Source organism: Xenopus tropicalis, chromosome 6 (assembly GCF_000004195.4).
Source record: "Xenopus tropicalis strain Nigerian chromosome 6, UCB_Xtro_10.0, whole genome shotgun sequence".
Taxonomy (NCBI): Eukaryota; Metazoa; Chordata; class Amphibia; order Anura; family Pipidae; genus Xenopus; species Xenopus tropicalis.
In genome coordinates, this window is record NC_030682.2 from 44,048,052 (window position 1) to 44,069,439 (window position 21,388).

Genomic DNA, 21,388 nt, shown 5'->3' on the forward strand with positions numbered 1-21,388 from the left:
AGACCCCAGGACAACATCTAGAACTGCAGGCCTCACTTGCCTCAATTAAGGTCAGTGTTCACGACTCCACCATAAGAAAGAGACTGGGCAAAAACGGCCTGCATGGCAGATTTCCAAGGCGCAAACCACTTTTAAGCAAAAAGAACATTAAGGCTCGTCTCAATTTTGCTAAAAAACATCTCAATGATTGCCAAGACTTTTGGGAAAATACCTTGTGGACCGACGAGACAAAAGTTGAACTTTTTGGAAGGTGCGTGTCCCGTTACATCTGGCATAAAAGTAACACAGCATTTCAGAAAAAGAACATCATACCAACAGTAAAATATGGTGGTGGTAGTGTGATGGTCTGGGGTTGTTTTGCTGCTTCAGGACCTGGAAGGCTTGCTGTGATAGATGGAACCATGAATTCTACTGTCTACCAAAAAATCCTGAAGGAGAATGTCCGGCCATCTGTTCGTCAACTCAAGCTGAAGCGATCTTGGGTGCTGCAGCAGGACAATGACCCAAAACACACCAGCAAATCCACCTCTGAATGGCTGAAGAAAAACAAAATGAAGACTTTGGAGTGGCCTAGTCAAAGTCCTGACCTGAATCCTATTGAGATGTTGTGGCAAGACCTTAAAAAGGCGGTTCATGCTAGAAAACCCTCAAATAAAGCTGAATTACAACAATTCTGCAAAGATGAGTGGGCCAAAATTCCTCCAGAGCGCTGTAAAAGACTCGTTGCAAGTTATCGCAAACGCTTGATTGCAGTTATTGCTGCTAAGGGTGGCCCAACCAGTTATTAGGTTCAGGGGGCAATTACTTTTTCACACAGGGCCATGTAGGTTTGGATTTTTTTTCTCCCTAAATAATAAAAACCCTCATTTAAAAACTGCATTTTGTGTTTACTTGTGTTATCTTTGACTAATAGTTAAATGTGTTTGATGATCAGAAACATTTTTTGTGACATGTAAAACATGCAAAAGAATAAGAAATCAGGAAGGGGGCAAATAGTTTTTCACACCACTGTATGTGTGTATATATATATATATATATATATATATATCCGCCAATAGCGCCTGGGCGCAGCTTGGGAAATATCACAGATTCAAAGAATATCATTAGCGCACTCCAAGGACTTTTCATTTTCAGTCTTTATTCCAGTGTTCCAATTCCAATGTTATTTTATTTTAGTTTCCTTATTGTCAATTAACTAATAAAACTGAATATGTATCATCCATCTCCAGCAATGTACACTGGTTATGTTGAAAACTGATATCATTTCTCACCAACCAAAAGAGTTTGTGAGGATATTCAGCCTAATGCCGCTCTCTGAAAATAGGAATTGACACCAACTTTGGCATGGCTTTGTGAGGGCTAAAGTGATATTCTAAGAATCATAGACCTGTGAGGTGGAAAAGGGAAATTGTAAAATAAGTAATGCCCATATTAAATTATTGAATTAATTTTTTTCTTCTGCAGTTTATGTATAATTTATTGAAGAGAGGGGAACTAGCACTTAGGCTGATACCACACGTGGCGTAGGGCTGATATTTTCGGCAAGCGGAAAAACGCTTGGCGAAAATTCAGCCCTACGGCTGCTACTTGTGCCCGCACCCGAATGAATGAGATACGCGCGGGTGCAGGCACATGTAGCCGATATACACATGAAAACGCGAGACTTTGCATTCTCTTGAGTTTTTCCGCTTGCCGAAAATATCAGCCCTACACCTACAGCACTTATATTCTCCTATTTATGTCTGTAAATTACCCTCCCATTTGTCCTTTGATTCTTAACTTATTGCAACTGTACCTTGTATTTATTGTTATACTTTGTATTTATCTATTATTATTTTAATAACCACCTGTTTGTATTAATATGTTCTACTGTACAGTGAGCGTACATAAGTAGTGCTTTTTAAATAAATATATATATACATACATAGATAAATACATAGATACATACATAGCACCTATAAGAAAAGTGATATTTCTTCTTGCATCATAGAGAAAATGCATTTAATAAGGATATATAACGGCTATAATAAAAGTCTATATTATCTAAAGATTGTCAATGTAGTTTATTTCTGGCCACACATAACACCTTCTAGGCCACTCTGTCACATGTTTTGGAACCCTACTAGCAATGCAATACAATTTCTAATTAGTGATAGCACCCTTTTGGGTTTCATGCTGATCCTTGCCACACTACATTATTATATATTTTTTCCAGATAATCTCTCCTGCCAAGGTCTGTGAGATCACCAATGAATCTGCAACTGTAAAAAGAGTGCGCCTTGCTATTGCCAATAGGGAATTCACTTTTAAAGCAGGGCAGTGGTGAGTAATTTATATTTCCCAGCAGCCATTCTTGCAGTAATTTGCTTCCTGCGGAAAAGCCATTATAGCGGTAACCAGTGCATTAACTGATTGTGCTTATCCTGCGTAGTGATAAGTACTGTAAGACTAGGCTATAATAGTAACTAACCGTGTCTCAGATGTTTTGCAGGAATATAATCATAGAACAATAAGCTGGAATGGGTAAATTGTAACTTTTTAATAGGTTATCTTACAGGAAAGGGTTGAGAGATGCTTCACTGCAGTTGCACTTTTGTACTTGATAGCTTTGTCCCTTGCGTTTACCATGGACTGCAAAAGAACAGTACTATTGGCTTAGAATAAGTAGTCAAGCAACAGCTGAATAAAGTTTGGTTGACCAGTGCAGTGCACCAGGGTTTAATGTAATTTGCTTTTATGGTAGCTATGCCAGGATCCTTTTCATTGGCTCATCTTATTTTCTGTAATATTGTTTATGCTTCCTCTTGCAGCCATGTATAATAGCGGCTTTTATGACCGATACTTTTGGGTTTACCAAGCTCCTTGTCTTTACCTGTAACTACCTGACCTTCTAAAATTCAGCCTCTGGGGAAATGAGGGTAGCAAGTGAAAAACCTTAAATCCATTGTACCAACATTTTCATATTTAAGAATATAGGAAATGAACCCACCTATAGAAATGTCTTGAAAATAGCAGATTTGATGGCCTTTGGTGTGATGGGACTTGAGCTAATGCATTGTTATTGCAGATCAGTTATTTCAATATACAGATTGTTACATTTGATCACAATTCCCTTTGCTTCTCCCAGTTGCAGTAAATTCTGTACTTTTTGAATTCCTTTAAAGTCTTGGATGCTCAAGGACATAAGTATACTGCCAAATAGATGTTGCTGTGGAAATGCAGTCCAAATGGGACAAAGAGCCGCCAATAACCCCTAGAGACTTTTTTAAGGCTTGCGTGGCTTCTCAACACTTTCTATGAGGCTCACAAATACAAAAACGTTGTGGATTTCTGTTCCACACTGTATTTTTTTCCATTCATTATGAGCCTTCTTTATCTGAGATTGCACCTAGCCCAAGAGATATTCACTGAGGTTTTAAATCTCAAATCCTTTTAATAGGATATGGAGTGTTTGATGGTATTTCATAGAAGGCTCTAAGATTCTGCTGCTGCTGCAGGAAATTCTATGAAGATATTATATCACTATTATGAGTATATAAATTACTGGGAAGTGCACCTTGCTTTGTGAGACTTCCTAAGATGAATGCATTAAATATATAGGATTTTCTTGATGATTTAGGCCAGTTTTACAGGCATTGTAAAATGTAAATACTATCTCAGTCTGAGAATATTAAGGCAGGAAAAACTACTCTATGATGTAGGTCTGTGATGTCGCTTTTAAATATTGTTGTGCTAAAACTTTAAACTTTAAAAAATTGTATATCTTGTCAATCATGTGTGCTATTTATTTTCCTGTTAGAACGTATGCGCACTTGCAATTTAATTCACACATCTGCCACATTTTTGTTATCTTTCTTTTTAACCATTTAACTTAATATTCTTTTTATCCATCCTTCTGCTTCAGTCTCATGGAAGCTAGTGTGTGATTGGCGAGGGCACCTGATACATGGGCTGCGCACACTCACTGTTCTGTGGGCCGCATGTGTTTCTTGCTAAGGAGCTGCAATGATATGATTCCTTCTTTTGTTTGTACCAAGAGCCTCAGCAACATCTATCTATTTTAGCACTTTGTACATCCAGTGATTCCAAGTTGACCCTGAGGGCCCTAATCCTGACACAGTATGCTCGACAATCTTTGCAGCCTCAGTGATCTCTGTTTCGAGAGGAATGATGGAAAAACATTAAATATTGATAGAGAAATATACAAAGCATATTTTCCAGTAATTAAACATTTTATATAAATAATACATATTACTCATAAAATTCCATCTAAGCTGTAAAGTTGTGTGTGTGCAAGCTATTACACCTGCACGCTCTCTCTCTCTCCTCTATAACTTCTCTCTCTTCTCTCCTCTCCTATACAAACACTACACAAAAACGGATTTAAAACAGAGAAGAATGTTGAATGTTAATAAGTTATCTATTTGATCAATGTTCAGGTCTGCTTTGTAAAGAGCCAAAATTACTATCATAGAACTGAACACAGGATAATTACATGTATACTCTAGCCTCTTATGATTTGAATAATGGCTCAATTTTTTTGCTGTTACTTTAATGAATAATTAAAAGCCAAGATTTTTTTTTAATAACAATGGGATTCATTGAGCTGCTTTACATGGCTGAAGTACAACAGTGATATGTCCCCTGAACGTGACACTCTGCATCTATGGGTTTTTGTGTATTGGGATTTTACAGATCCGGCACCGTACTGCCAAAAGGTTAGGCTTGGGGTCGTTATCTTTGGAACACATCTCCATTGTCACAAGGATGCTCTACGGTGTACAACATGTAGTATTCATGTTCTTGATGATGCTATCTTATTGTTAGTTATTAGATCTTTTAATGCACAAAGTGAATAGTTGAATGTTTTTCTATTTCTTGGCAGTCCAGTGACTATTTTGTCTTGTGAAAAAGCATCTCACCTGCCATGTTGTATGCATGGGTGTATAGCTGCTTTTTATAACACAGCATTTGGCTCCAGGGACTTTGCCAAGATCACCAGTCCTCCAGCACTTGTTAAAGAATAAGTAAACCTTTTTATTTCTATGAAATTTACTCTAAACAGCCCCCATAATTACTTACCTTTGTCCCAGCATTCTCTCTGACCTGTTTCCTCAGTCAGAAGGTATTCTTTATCATTGCTTCCTTGTGCAGAGTGAAGCCCCGCCCCCCTACCTGTTCAGGTCTCTCATAAAAAAAAAAAAACCAAAAAACGGCTAATGCACAGACTGGCTCCTGCTGCCTCCAGGCATGCGCAGAAGGCTCTCCACTCTGACAACCTTCTAACTGAGGAAACAGGTCAGAGAGAATGCTGGGACGAAAGTAAGTAATTCTGGACGCTGTTTAGAGTAATTTTACTCATAGGAAAAAAAAAAAAAAAGGTTTACTTATTCTTTAAGGGCACATTTTAGGGCCACACCGACTGCTTGACATCATTCTTTCAAACATATATGTCCTTGAGATGTGATGTGATGTGGGGGAATTAGTGTCCTCCTGCCATCAGTAGATGTCTTAGGCCAAAGATAGAAGAGAGTAAATTAAAAAGAAAAAAGAGCTAACACCAGCATCCAGCAGATGTGTAACAGTAACTGTTGCCTGCACCTGCTAGTGACAGGATTATTTTGTTTTGGTGGTGTATTCAATCCTTTAGAAATCTATGGGACATGATCACAGTTTTTTTTTGATAGTTTTTATCCTTTTAATTAAATATATATCCATTACTGATCAATACTTATATAATTAAGTAATTACTGATGCCAGAATTGGAAGCTTGAAACAAGGAATCCCTGGGAAAATGATGATGGCAGCAGGGCGCATAGAAAGTATCCTGGGCCAGTATATGGTAAAAAGTACAGCCTGAGGTTTATATATAACAAAAAAAATTAAAGCACAACAACAAATTGGCGTTGACAATATAACTTAACGTCCCATGCCCTGAGTGAACTGAAGCTATTTTACATTGTGCATGTTCAAGTTCAAAATGTATGTTTCAAGGGCCCAATAATAATAAATGTCGTACAATATCCCTATAGTGCCTTTGGTTAGGTTGGGGGCTATACAATTTTCTTGGAGGGAAGCGTTTGCCACACAGTTATTCAGGTTGATAGTCTAATATAAAGATTTTTTTTAAGGAATCTCAAATAGGCAACTTTTGTCACTAGAGGGGGCTGTGGCCTAACGCTTACTGTAGCAATTGATGGGGAAAATAACCGAATCACAAATATTGTACAATCTCATGCTTTTCTGTGTCAAAAATAGGTCCTTTTGGTTTATTCTATTAGTTACTTGTAAATATATGACCAAAAATAATATTATTACCTGCAGGAAATCCGATTCAACATTCCTATTTAATTTTTGTTAGAACTAACCCAACTTAATATAAAAGAACTAGAGCCTGCCACTACTATACCCAAGCTAGCAGTTTAATAAGAGGTGGATTTAAACCTTTACAATGACTTCATGCAGGACTGTTGTATGTCAGGAAGCCATGGGTAATTGTAATATTATATTCTGTCCCACTCTGAATCAGTGTAATAGAACTGTTATGGGCATCTCTGACAAATTCAGAATACAATATAATTATATTCTTTAATAGACCTTTTTTTCTGTTGGAGCCATGTTCCAGTATCCTGGCATTTCCATTATTTTAATAAGTAAATGTGGTTACATTTATGCAATGCCTTATTATTTATTATGTTAGGATTATAAGTTGCTGCGTATTTTATTTAAAGTAAGGCTTGTAAAAGGTTCCTGCTGGTCTCTTAGGGCAGTGACACATGGGGAGATTAGTCGCCGAGTGACAAATCTTCGTTGTCGCGGGCGACTAATCTCCCCGCAATGCCATCCCACCGGCTAGAATGCAAATCGCCGGTGGGATGGCATATGCAGCGCAGTGATTTGCTGAAGTTTCCTCTCAAGGCGACTTCGGCAAATCGCGGTGCCGCGTATGCCATCCCACCGCCAATTTACATTCTAGCCACTGGGATGGCATTGCGGGGAGATTAGTCACCCGCGACAACGAAGATTTTTCACTCTGCGACTAATCTCCCCACGTTTCACTGCCCTTAAATGCGTATTTGATTATTTAATAAAGCAGAAACTCGGTTAAAGAGATATAGCAATTACTTTCTGTCCCCTTCTGTTTTTTTTTTTATATCTTATGTTAAGTTAAGGGTAATTGCAGAGGGACTATTTCAGGGTTTAGTTCCCTAGGCAGGGGACAATATTCTTACCCCCATATGTAATAAAAGGCACTAAGTTTGCCCAGGAGCAGTAACCCATAGCAACCAATAAGATGTTTGCCTTTAAACAGGTGACCAGTAAATGCTGCCTGCTAATTGGTTGCTATAGGATACTGCTCCTGGGCAAACATAGTGCCTTTTCCAACATTTCCTTCATTTAAATGGCTCCCCGTGCACTCTGTATGGCAATTGCCTTTAAAGCACCGCCACAGTTGCTGTGTACAATCGCTTGTACTCTTGCCTTAAAGCAGCAATTGTTAACCTATTGGTCAGAACCCAACATGGGTCCCTTCCCACTATGCTTCAGTTCGCAAGCCAGCTAGCTGCGGCACACAACCCATGTTCCACCCCTGCTGATTCCCTTTGAACCTTCCTAACAATTAGCCTCTGCAGATCACTTCCACCTAGTTGCCTCCTGCCAACTATGCCTGAAGCACCCGCCTCTCCAAAGTCCCAGTTCCTTCTACAACAACCAATATTAACTGAATGGAGATTGGTAATTAAGCCTTTCCTCAATTTTGAGTCCCAAGGTCGAATCCCAGGTTTTATCCTAATGGTTACATACTGTATATGTAAACAGTGGGATTCAGATGGAATCCATGACCTCTGTGTTTTTTTTGTAGGGTAGATTTCTTTATACCCGGTGTACCTAAAGTGGGGGGCTTCTCAATCTGCTCCTGTCCCGGCCTATTGGAAACAGAGGGAGTGTTGGAATTAGCTGTAAAGTATAATCTTCACCCTCCAGCTCACTGGATTCACTCCCAGGTAATAACATTTTGTACGGGATGTGTACAGGGAATGGCCACAGGTATTTATGCTGTGAGATTTAAACAAGTGCGAAATGCTTTCTTTTGGCTCCAAATGATAAATGAGTATTATATAAGTTTACATTGAATTTATATGTGCAGCATTTGGCAATATTCCCACTTTAACTGCATAGAATTAGGGTTCCCGTTAACTGCGCTTAAAGTAAAATGACAATAAATCTGAATATTTACTTCCAGGAGTTTTTGGGGATGTAGATCTAACTAATTTAGGGTTATATTTGCCCTTATATAAAACTCTTTAGTGTAATCTGCAGACTGACACTCATTACCCGTTGTTGGTATATGTGGAGGTTAGCCATTGTTAGAAATTTTATTTATTAAGAGAGTTTACATTCTATTGGAAAGGCAGATGGGGCAGGAAACCTTGTGTGTATGTCTGAGAGGGCCCCCACATTCTTATCTGTGCTGTTACCTTCTCAGGCCAGGGCCCAGTCACACCATGCTGTGAAGATTTCTCCTGACGATTAACGCTTTACAAAGGTTAATGCCTAGATGATAGACTGGGATAATTAGAAACTGATGTGTTTATTATAAACTAGGCTACAGTGCCATTACTAGAGGCCAAGGCATGGTTTCTATTAACTTTTTTTTATCCCAAGACTGTCAATGTGATCCTCGGCAAGCTGTTGGACTGTCCATGACCTTCCACCGGATCCTGCAGCTCTTATTGTGTTACATAACATTGTTACAGGGTGCAGCATGTGAATTAGAAATATAGACCTGGCCATGAAAATGCTGAGCAGCATGTTCTGTTCATCATCAAAGGACTTTTCATCTGAGCCCTGGTCATGCTGCTTAAGTCGACTGTAAAGCATTTTCAGATAGAAGAGCACATCAAACACTTGGGAGATGAAGCTGGACACTGCAGCGTGTCTTTCAAGAGTTTAATAATGTGAAATATAGGTATATGATATAGCACAGATCTCAGCCAACATATATAGAGTTACATGTTTGTTTTACAAGTGAAACTCTATGGTTGTTAATAATTATATCAAGAATAGGGTTCCAAAAATACCCTCTACCACTTTACTCTTTTTTTGGACTAGATTGCCATGTCTCAGAGATTCCACTGATTTTTGCTTCTTCTCTATACAAGTTCCCTTTTCGATCATCATGCTTGGGAAGCGGGTGGAATACAGTTTGGCCTGCTGTGGCAACTGCTGCCTACTTACCCTCCAGCTATTCTTCTACTTTTATTCTTAGCAAAGAATTTACATGATGAATGTATTTGTTCAGTTAATTGTTAACTCAAAATATTAACTTAAAAAAATGGGGCATTTATACACCAATGATTAATATGAGTTCAATGCATATGGCTTTTTTCCCTGCAGATTGAACGTCTCTTTATCTGTAAGACAGACAAACACAGCAAATGGGATTACGCAGGGATTTATTAAAAGAATAGGCAGAATACATTTTCAGAACAATTATTAGTTAATTATTGTGCCAATATTGAAAAAAGTGTACAGGTGCTCTGAAGCAGTCCTTTTATATTTATTACTGGCAATGCATAAGGTATTACAAACCAGTACAAATATTTGCCTTGCTTAACAATTCCCTTCTGTTCTTGCAGTGCACTCTGGGATCAGAAGTCGCCGTACGTGTGGGTGGGGAATTTTGCTTTGACCCTCAGCCTTCTGACCTGCCTTTGGATCTTGTCCTAATAGCTGGTGGAGTAGGAATCAATCCTTTATTTTCTATACTCTTACATGTGGCGGATCTTCACAAGACACATGAAATGACAGGAAGGGGTTTCCAAATGGGCAATGTTAAGCTCTATTACTGCGCCAAAAATACTGGCGAGTTGCTATTCAAGGTAATGGTTGTCACTCATGCTATGGATGAACCTACTCTTGTTCTATGGCAAACACAAACAAAGATGGGGTCCTGTTCTACACATTCTATATCTGTAAATAGAGCTCCAAAATTCCTATTTTAAAGCTGGAACTTGTATGCGTTATGAACCTCTTCTACTCAAACAGGCGTATGAGCCTTCTCATTTATCTTCTTTATGTTGCTAGATTATATAAGACAGAGCACATTCATACACACACATTATTGATCTTCAAAAAGCATTAATTTTAACAAATTGTGTAATACTTGTATGAGATCTTCCCCTTCTGCCAAGCTCATCCCTTTCTTACCTAGTCTGTAAGCATAATACTGCATCGTAGACCTATAAATCAGGGCTATGCCCGATACTTGCTACTGTTAACCTCTTGATCCCCAGAGAAATCAAGTTAAAGCCCATCCCCCCTTCACCCTTTCTACTTCAAAATAATTTTTTTACTGATGCAGTGCATTGAGTTATTATATCTTATTTGACAATAACCATTTGATTGTTAAAGGAGAAGGAAAAGCTTCATCATTGGGGGGGCCAAAATGTTAGGCACCATGCGCAGTAGAGTGAAAAGCCAACAAAAAAGCTGGCTTTTTCGCCTAACTGTGCATGTGTCTGCCCCGGAATTCTGAAGAAAGGAGACAGAAGGAAGAGGAGCCCTCACTCTTGTATACCCCAGGCTGGTGTAATTTTCTTTCTGGGGCACCGGCCTGAGGTATCGGGTAAGGATTTACAATTACTGTGGGTGGGGGGGGGGGGGCAACATTTAGCCTTTCCTTCTCCTTTAAAAGCTGCAATTGTGGGAACATTATATTTTATAGTCTTTAATGACCCAGTGATTGTGCAGGAGCATGCTGTGCATTCTCCTTGCCCATTGCTGCCTTGATGAATATATATGAACCATGTTCATTTATTCTTAGACGTTTTTAAGATACAAGAGCCTATTGTGCTTCTAATAGGAAGCCACAGTCTATATCCATTTGTTCCATTCAAGATGTTTAAGATTAAAATAGTGATGTTCATTGAGCTTTTATATTACTAGAATGTTTGCCTTATCCTAAAGCACTATGCCAGATATCTGAAGTATCTCCTGTCAAATCGGCATATCACCTTGAGGGAAAATGCTGTTTAATCCTTTTAACGTCTTACCAAATGGAGAATGTTCATACATGTTTAATGTGTTGTAATTTTGTTCTATAAACCAAGGTCTTTTATAGTCCTCTGTTTAGCTCAAGGATGCCAAACTCATACTGTTAGGACCTTTGTGAACTACAGTTTCTCCTGTGTGGCAGGGGATGCTGGTAGAGGGCATTAAGGAAAAGAAGACAGCCACCAGTTATAGAGGCCCTTGCTGTAACTTTTCTGTAACACATTCATGGCTAATTGCTCCTTCCGTAAGCAGCAATCGGCATTTCTGTCTGGGAAAGGTGTCCTAAATGAATTTGATTGATCTGTCCCTTCTTGTTTGAGAAAATGTTAAGTCTGGCCTGTCAGGGACACTCTGAGAGTGCAGCCTGTCACCACTACCTTGGTGAATGTCATTCCAGAATAATTAGCATGTAATTCAGCATCTCGCTAAATATGAAAACCCAGATTTTGACAATTTTGTGAAAATTCATGCTGTTCACACTGCAAAGTGGCACCCGTAAATGACATTTCTACTTGTAAGTCAAAATGGAAATGATTGCTGAAATCCTTTGAACAAAATTTCCGAGTCTTTACTCTGTGATTTTGTATTTCTATATTTAGAGGTGACATTTTAGCCCTGAAAGAAAGGCCTGCCGGTGTTCATTATAGGCAGGCACGCTTAGACCGGCTGCTTGCTTTATTGTGAGTGTAAGCGGTGCCCGGTGGGAGAGCAAGAAGCCATGCCTGGGATAAATGGCCTGAACAAAAGCGCACAAAATGCATGTTGCAGCTCATTTGGTGACTACGTTCAGTTTGTCAGGATATGGGTTGCCTCTTCCGCCTTCACAGCTACACGAATGAGAGGAGCAGCAGCTTTAATGCTTCTGAAATGCAAATCTGCACTTGTACAAATAACACTGCAGAGGTAAAGCAAGGGCTGTGGTGCTTCAGCTTCATTCTGGGTTCCTTTGTTTATGTATGACTTGCCAGGCATCCCACGGAACTTAAATTATTTGGGTTTTTCCATTCAAAAACATATTTCTATGCATTCAGTATTTGGTAGTAATCCCTAAATCCAGTTTCACATTGTAAATTCCAGATGTTTGGCACATCATTTATGTTTCTTTGTGCAGTGTTGCCCTTAGCTCTTATCGAGCTTGTATGACTTAGATCAGGGCTGTCCAGCTGGAGGCCCACAGGCTGGATTGTACTCTTCAGTGGATTTTTAGGGCCCTCAGCTCGAGTCACTTCTTTTTGTGCCATAATTGTTTTAATATGATCTGCCCATCAAATAAATGGTATGTTAAATCTGCCCACTGCTTTGAAAAATAGCCTTGGTACACAGGGCTACTTTAGGCAGTTTATGCACTGTGTTTTTCAGTACCCAAACATGGTGCCAAAGCAGCCCTCTAGAGCCATAAATGTAAAGTGCCTAAAAATCAACCATGCCAGTACCTGTAAGGCAATAGTATGCATTTACAGTCTATTCTTGTAGGTGCTAGCCAGCCTTATGCACATGCTATTCAGTTGGTATTTTTATCACCACTAGGGATAAGTGAAAAATTCACCACTGTCAAATTTGCAGGGGACTCTATGGCAAAGTTTTTTGTGAATTTTTGAAGTTTTAAAGCAAATGTTCACCTAGGGAGTGTAAACAAGAGATGTGATCAGGATTGCATCTCTGATCCCTACTGTTCGGCACAGGCATTGAGGACAGAAATGGCATCCAGGGCAACTAAGAGATACGGCTGGATTGCATTTCCTGTTTGCCTTGCTGTAAAAGGAAATGGCAAAAAATGTTGCTGTCTATTCGCTCTGAGTTTGTGAAAATGCCTGGATCACAGATGAAGCGAATGGGATGAAGTTAGCTTATCCCCAATTACCACCATATAAAGCAACAGTCAGAACTCCAGGTGTGCCAAAGCTTTTGTACAATAGAGTATTTCTTCCTACCCATTACATTTTTAGGGTTGTTTCACTGGGGAGCAAACCTGTACTGTAGTCAGTACAATATGACACACAGGTCCACAACCCTGGATTTATCGTTTATCACTCTACACCCCTGCCTCATGCATGTGGATTAGCTCCTCTCCTCATGTTTTTCCTCTGGGGAAAAAACAAATGCGCTTTGCGCTATGCCGCCCCTAATATTGGACCTCCTTAGACCTGGGCCTTTGTGGCCTTCCAACAAATCTGGGCCTGCAGGTCCATAAAAACGTATAGCCCGTCAGAACATTACAGTTCTTACAATGCACAAATGAACAAAGCAAACAGGAATACACTGTATACTGTAAGTAAATCCTTTCCATGTCAGAGTCCATATGATCTTACTGTACCAGCACAATGGTACCATAATTACAGTTTCTACAAATATATATTTCTACAAGCACTATAGAATCTACATTCTATAGTGCGTGCCACTAAAAAACTTAAAGGAAAACTATACCCCAGAATGCATACTTAACCAACAGACACACGAAGAATCTTATGATCTCAGGAGGTGGCCCTTAGTACTTAAAATGGAAACTTTCTGTTTAGGAGTACCCAATGGCACATACTACAAAAAATATATATTTTTTTAAAAACTGTTAACTAAGATGGAGCAGGGTTTTATATAAGAGCTGTTTTATGCAATATGTTTTCATAGAGACCTACATTTGTTTGGGGGTATAGTTTTCCTTTAATCAACCAACTTTAACACATACAAAAACAGCTGGACAAGCTATCTATATTTAGCTCCTGTACTGTGTTTTTTTTATTTCATGTCCCACGATATGTTTGACATGCAGCAGATTTGTGTCAAATTACTACAGGACCAGTATGTTTGTTTTTCCCCTACTCAGTGTATTAATTATGATATACAATTATTTTCAGAGAAACATTCTTGATTTGGTGAAGAGCTTTCCTGGAAAGATCACATGCAGCTTTCATGTCACGCAACAGAGTTCACCAGTTTGTGTGGAGCTCCAGCCGTTTATCACTGGTGAGTCCGCCTTCCTGGAGACAGTTCAAGTATCTATCATAAGAGATGGGGACACTGTGTTTAGGAATGCAAAAGGCCATCCAATTTGTAGAATGAGCAGAATTAATGCTTGTTAGCTGCCCCAAGCAAGGAATTATATATATATATATATATATATATATATATATATATAACAGTCCACACGACAGCACCACACTCCAAAATCCGCTGGTCTGCAGCTGCCCCTGTGCACGGGATATCATATAAATATCAAAATAAAGCAGCCAGCACCAAGGGTCTTTGTGTTTCAAAAAGTCTCTTGTATATTATAATTGCATGTACAACCGACGGACCGAAACGTCGGTTGTACATGCAATTATAATACACAAGAGACTTTTTGAAACACAAAGACCCTTGGTGCTGGCTGCTTTATTTTGATATATATATATCAATCATATATATGATCTCTTACATACCCTGCCATACAGTGACCATTATCATTCTAAATGACTAATTATCGCATCAAAACCCTGTTGCTTGCAGAACCAAGACAAGACAAATGGTGCAATCATCTTCTTATGCAGTCCTTTTTGTATTCACTTCATTTAATATTGCATTCACTGTTCAACAGTGCTGTATAGATGTCCGCTAGTCAAATGACATTATAATGAGAGCCTTGGGCTTGATTTTCTCTTCTTTTCATTTATTCTTTTCTCCATTTTTATTGGGTATACAAATCATCAGGCTGCAGGGTTATGATATGCTGAGTATGGTGAGGTTTGTGGTAGAAGAGAAACAGTGTCAGTCCTTCAGGCAGCAGCCTGCAGCATTTACCAGTGGCAGCAAAAAGCCATCCCTGCTAAATTTAAGAGCCAAAATTACATTTATTGCACAGAATTCAGTTGCTCTCTCTTCACTAGTGATGTTGGATGCCACAGGCAGAATGAACCAGTCATATGCCTTGAACAAAATAGGCATTTCACTGCAGACCAGTAAATAAGAAAGCAGGAAATGGTCAATAATATTATGACAATTGAAACAAATTACATTTTTCCAGCACAAATCCCTTTTACTAAACCATGCAGCTTTTTTTTTTATAAATTGTTTTCACATGATGTTACTAAGGATTTGCTTGGTGGCCTTTTTTAGTTATTGCCCCCTTGGAGGTCTTACTGTTGATTGAAGGTTACAGATATTAAAAAATGTTGGCTTTTGTTCCAAGAATATCTAAGACAACAAATAGGTGTTTATCCTAAATCTCACACTGACCTTCAAGCCATGCTTTCTCCCCAAATAGTATCAGAGCCCCCCTCCCCATCAGTATTCTTGACCCTCCACTGGGGCTAGCTTCACAGTTTGTAAGCCACTGCATAAGGCAAACTGGCTACATAGCTTTTTCATGTATGCAACCATGGACGTTGTGGTATGGTAGGGAGTCATAATTGATAAGCAGTATAAGTAAAATGCTGCTGGACATGTCTGTACTTAAAGGTTAATAATAAATCACAGAATGGTATGTGTAAAACAAATAATGCAGCTCTGATCGCTACTTTGTTACCTTCTGATACCTACTGTGTAGCTCTCTTTATCCAAGGTGGATGCACTGATGGGTTCCATGGCAGGACATCATCAAAAGTGACAACTAACACATTATTGCTAAATTATTTGCATTGCATTTACAGCTCTAGTGTACATGGAAGTGTACAATATGGGGTTATACAACCCCCACCTTTTTTAGGGCTTTAATTGTAAGTTAATTGAATTAAAATGTCTATATTTATATGTATATAAGTTAATTTCCATCTTTCACATTAGAATGTTGTCAAGTAAAACTTTAGCATGCTAGAATGATGCAGCAGGATATGTTATGAAACATATAATGGTTTTCCAGTGGCTCATCAGCTTCTGCAAAACAGCAGTTGTAGATAGTAACAGGGGAAAAACCCCACTTGGAAATTCCTCATTTGGACTCTAGTCCCAATGAGAATCAAACCTATATTTGAGTTTCAGTGCATTGCAGACTTAACCTATAGGTAACATTTGATTTCCTCTATCCCAACAAGAGGGTTATTGAGTTAGGCAGAGGGACGCTCTTGTCCAGTAATACCTCGCTGTACTTGAAAGCAAGATACTTAGCTCATGAGAACACTGGGGGAAGGAATTTCACACCTTATGGCCTGCTTTACCATCACATAAACTGCACATTTATGGGCTCATATGGTAGAACTTTACCATTTGCAGCCTGTTACGCTTTATATAAAAATTTGCAAATCGGGTTAATAGACTCTACAAGAAAAGTGTCAGAGTAAAATTTATTTTGGAAAAAGCACATTAAATCGCAGCCTCTTTTCAGCAGTAATTGGGCAGGATTGTTGTTCAGTGCCTTATTAAGAAGAGTGGCAGTACATCTCTTGAGACGAAAATATTTTTGTAACCACTAGGAGTTGGCATTTATACCCAACATGCTTTTAAAAATCTCTGTAGAAGCATTTTAATGACGGAAGGCTGTGAGCATCGGCTAAGGCACAGTGTTTAACCATTTCTGCTGTGCACAATGTTTACTTGAGTTATTTGAAGTGGGGGAAAGCCTTTCATTTCACATTTCTGTGGATGATACATCCTAGCAAAAGATTTTATAAGTTTTATAAGTGAGGAATTATGAAATCTTCTTTTTTTTAATTTATTTTAGTTATTACATTTTGTTCATTACATAACAAAGGGGTTGAACCATTACAAGCAAATGTGAAATTAACAGACTAGGAGCAGTTGTGGCCAACATCATGGCCAGTCTGCTACCCCTGGGTATTCTTTCATGTTAGCCAATTTATATGTGCTTGTAGCGTGTTCAAGGAATGCATGTTTGAGCACACTGAACTCCGGGCCTGCACTTAAATCTGAATAGAATGTATTGTGGATGGAGGGCAAAATACTGCACTTGTCAAATGCACAGGGAAGCAACATCTGTGTGTATCCATAATGATCTCCAAACATTCATTTTTACCTACCCTTTGTTTTTGTCTTGAAAATTAAGGTGTTACTGACTTGTGGATTCTGTCTTCTGTAGGATTTTGTCCCTTGTTTCATGCCACTTGAAATCAAGAGGGACCATGGCTTAGTGACAAGAGCCGTTATGTGGGGTTTTGACTATCTGAAAAAATAGCTGGTAGTAGAAAAGGCCAGGCAAAGCAGCAGCAGTCCTCAGTGACATTTTATCTTGCAGAGAGAGAAAACTATGTCAGGCTTAAATACTCCCTTTTTATACATAGCTTTTGGTTATATCAGTCCTGCACTGTGTTCATTCCATCAGCCCACAAGCTAAAAGAAGGATATCATACAAGAGGTAAGGCTGCCTTTCTATTATTCTGTTGGTTCAGGCCGGCAGCCTGAACAATTGGAAAAGCAGAATGGGAAGAGGAGCTGTGGCTCCTCTTCAGTTCCTTATCTGCTAAGGCACCATATATAAGCAGATATGGTCCTTTAACAGAATACATTTTCCACTGTGCAACCAGCAAACTGACTGAAATCCATGATACGTACATACACATACTAAAAGTCAAACAAAGCAATGCTATCAGTACCTGTAAAACCAGCTTCAGAGGTAACAGAACCAATGTACAGGTATATTTTTTTGCCATAGTCAATGCTGCTTCCTCATTGAATTTCTTTCCCTATTATTTTGTTAGAGGGAAGAATCACTGAAAAGGACCTGGCATCGTATGTATCCACAGACCAGCTATGTTATATATGTGGACCTCCTCCAATGATTGAATCCACGTGCAAACAGCTAGAAAGCCTTCATGTACCAAAGGAGCAGATTTTATTTGAAAAGTGGTGGTAGCGTGATATCTACAGAGGAATGCCAAGGACAAAATGATCAGCATTCCCTCCTCTTTCTGTGGATTTGACTTTCCTGACTTATTTGTGATTTTTAAACCAAGGCTTAGCTTGATGTCAGCGTAAAGCCATTACTCCAATGGATGAAATACAATGAGTTTTAGTGTATATTTTTTATATATATATATTTTATTTAAACACGGTTCATTGTGCACTCTGCTTTTCTTTAGGCAGTAGCCCACGTACCTGTCCTGCGGATCCTAACTGCAAGGTTGGATATCTGCATAGCAACTCAGGCGTCATTTTACTTCATAGATTGTTACAGAAATAATGTTTGTGGATTGAAATCTTGTAAGGATGATGGTTTGGAATCCACTGCGATAAAAGGAAAAAATATCAACATAAAAAAAACTATAATTTGCCACTTTCAAATGCACACACAAAATGCCATTTTTTGGGGGACTTTCTTTGGGATAGGGCAGTGCAGATATCCCCCTTTCCATATGAAAATCCTATAAACCCTAAAGGCACAATATACACACTCACTTTTAAAGGGAAAGAGTATAACCATGTAGTAACATGAGACATAAGTGCCTTCAAATCCAAAAACTTAGGGGATATACAATTAAGCCTTATAGACATATGGATTTATTAACTATACAGGAATGGGACCTGCTCTACAGAATGCTTAGGATCTGGGGATTTCTAGATAAGTGGTATTTATTAACAAACATGGTTCTTACAGAATAAAGTGTAGGCTCCCTCCACAGCCTAGGGAAATCAGTATTACAGTGTTACAGTATTACAGTGTGCCAATAGGAGAGAAGGATGTGCAAGCTTATGTAAATGTATGTACAGGTATTGGTACGTTCTCCATAAGTGCCATATAATGAAAGCTGCCAGACTTAAAAAATACATTAATAATACAGAAACAATTCTGTTGTCAGAAATACACACACACACTCACCTTCAGAAGTACAAGAACACAATTAGTTACTCCTATAGAAAACAGATGACTTTGATCATAATTCAGACAAAAGGTAGAAGGGTCCACTTATACTTCAGCAAACAGCTGAATACTAGAGAAGCCGGTATATACTTAAGCCACTTAAACCTCTCTTCTAATTAGAACTAATTGGCATAATAATACATAATTGGTCATTTTACTAGCTCCTCCTAATAGGGGAAGCATAGTGAGAAGACAAAACAGCTAATGTTTTAATTGGCTGGCTTTGGAATGAAGTGTTTTATTTACAATCTTACAGTTTTGCTGCATTTTATTTTGACTTGTTAATGGTTTTCTCAAGGCTTCAACCTCCACAATCTCATTATAGGGCTGTTTATATATATTAACAGTTGAGCTAGAGGATTGTATGCTGTTTACATACAGGGAAAACTTTGCCTATTTGTCCTGGGGGGGAGGGGGGAGGGGGTAATAATCAAACAATTATAAGTGTGTTAATGTTATCACAAAATGAACTCTTTAAACACCATTTCATTTTGAGCATGTTTTATAGAGTCCTGCTATTTTCTGTTAGAAATTCAGATTTCATGTATTTATATATATATATATATATATATATATATATATATATATATATATATATATATATTTAAAATCCAATTTAAAATTTTTAAGCAGTCTATCTCTTTCACTCTCGTTGTAAACTGATAACAAGAGTCTCCAAGTTGCCGTGTAGTAAATGCTGAGTCTTTGAGGCTAAATTCACACTGTGTGGAAGATCTGCTTTTCTCTGCCTACATTTTTTACACAGGTTGAGAAAAGTGTATCCACTCCCATGTGCCCCTTTGTGAAGCCCCACTGCCATAGGGTTGGCTTGTGTGCTGCTACACTGAGCATGTGAATTCAAGTAAATGTGATGTGTTTTCTGGCGCTTCTCCACCAGATGCCTCATGCATATGCAAAGTCCTGAGCAGAGGCACCGATAGTGTCATGAAAACTTCCTGTTGCCTTCTCTAGGTGTAAAGCTCATTTAGGTACTGGATACAGGGAACAGGGTTAGATACCAGGAGCAGGGCTGGATACAGAGAGCAATGTTAGATACAGGGTGCAGGGCTAAAGCCAGGGAGCAGGGCTGGATACAGAGAGCAATGCTGCAGGCGCTGGCTGTGGCAGGATCAGATATAACACACTAATATTTTTAGTTCAGAATATGTCTGCTGTGATTGTCTGTGCAGATAGAAAAATCCTTAATATTAACGTTATTAGCATATTAGTTTTCTGTATTATTTGGCAGTTTCCAGTTACAAGCCGGTGACACGTGCCAAGTGATGTGGCTAAATAACTTCATTTGCACGCTCAGTACACATTCCTGTTGGTTTGCTACCAGGTACGCTGCGTTTCCTCTTCTCTTCTTGCACCCAGACCTCACTGCTTCCTCTCACACTAGTTTCTCTTCCTGTTCAGTTATATTACAGGCTCCTGGCGTGGAGAAATTGGCTGTAGTTAAAGCAACACAAGCCATCCTTTTTTGTATTGCTGTTACTTTGCTCACTGCATTCTGGGGCCTTTGGTTGTAAAGATTATTATTATTAACAGTTATTTATAAAGCGTCAACATATTCCGCAGTGCTGTACAATAAGTGGGTTACTCTTTCTTCTTGATCTGTACCATGCAAATGCAACCAGAGGGGCCAGTTACAGAAACAGTCTAGGTTACATGTGCAATAAAACTGATACTGGCTGTATTTACTTGGAAGCTTTAAAGGAGAAGGAAAGGTAAAAACTAAGTAAGCTTTATCAGAAAGGTCTGTGTATATACAGCCATAAGCACTCACAGAAACGCTGCACTGAGTTCCCTGTCAAGAGATTAGTTGTGTCTGTTTTCCTTTGCCAGAGACACACAGCTCTCTGTTCTCTGCTCTTTCCTGCTCCCCCCTCCTTCAAGAATGCTAAGAACTCACTCCCCCCCCTTAGGAATGTGGATCTGAGCCAATCAGCAGGAAGCTGACTCATAGTCTTACTAACTGAGCATGTTCACTTGGTCTGGGTGTCTGTGCAGGAGTGAGGCATTATGGGAACTTTCTTTACCCAGCTCAGAGTTTTTTCTTCCTGTTTGGCTTCGGATCATCTGAACAGGTGAAATATGGGGAGCCTTAAAGGAGAAGGAAAGGCAAAGTCACTTGGGGGTGCCAAAATGTTAGGCACCCCCAAGTGATTTTAATCGCTTACCCCGTACCCTGGGCTGGTGCCCCTGTTAGGAGAAAACAGCCCGGGGTAGCTGCGATCGCTTCCTCCTTCCGGGTTCCCTGCGTGCGCATGTGCAGTAGAGTGAATAGTGGAACTTTTACTCTTCTGCGCATGCGCCGACCGCTGGCATTTTCGGAAAAGAAGCCGGAAGGAGGAAGCGCTACAGGTACCCCGGGCTGGTGCTGTTTTCTCCGTACAGGGGCACCAGCCCGGGGTACAAGGTAAGCAATTTAAGTCACTTGGGGGTGCCTAACATTTTGGCACCCCCAAGTGACTTTGCCTTTCCTTCTCCTTTAAGGGCACTATTGAGACAACTGAAGGTATGCCTGCATCTTGAGATTAACTC

The 21,388-nt window shown here is 39.2% G+C and overlaps 1 protein-coding gene across 2 annotated transcripts in view; it reads left to right on the forward strand.

Moving 5' to 3' along the window:
• The window catches only part of oxnad1 (oxidoreductase NAD-binding domain containing 1), a 31,995-nt gene extending 12,670 nt beyond the window's left edge, over positions 1-19,325 (forward strand). The window contains 5 exon segments of one of the 2 annotated variants that reach the window (NM_001102858.1): positions 2,216-2,322; positions 7,865-8,006; positions 9,642-9,884; positions 13,911-14,019; positions 17,682-18,035. In NM_001102858.1, coding sequence (NP_001096328.1) covers positions 2,216-2,322; positions 7,865-8,006; positions 9,642-9,884; positions 13,911-14,019; positions 17,682-17,836 — 756 coding nt within the window. In that variant the 3' untranslated portion in view covers positions 17,837-18,035. 2 annotated transcript variants of the gene reach the window in all.
• The last annotated feature ends 2,063 nt before the right edge of the window (positions 19,326-21,388 follow it).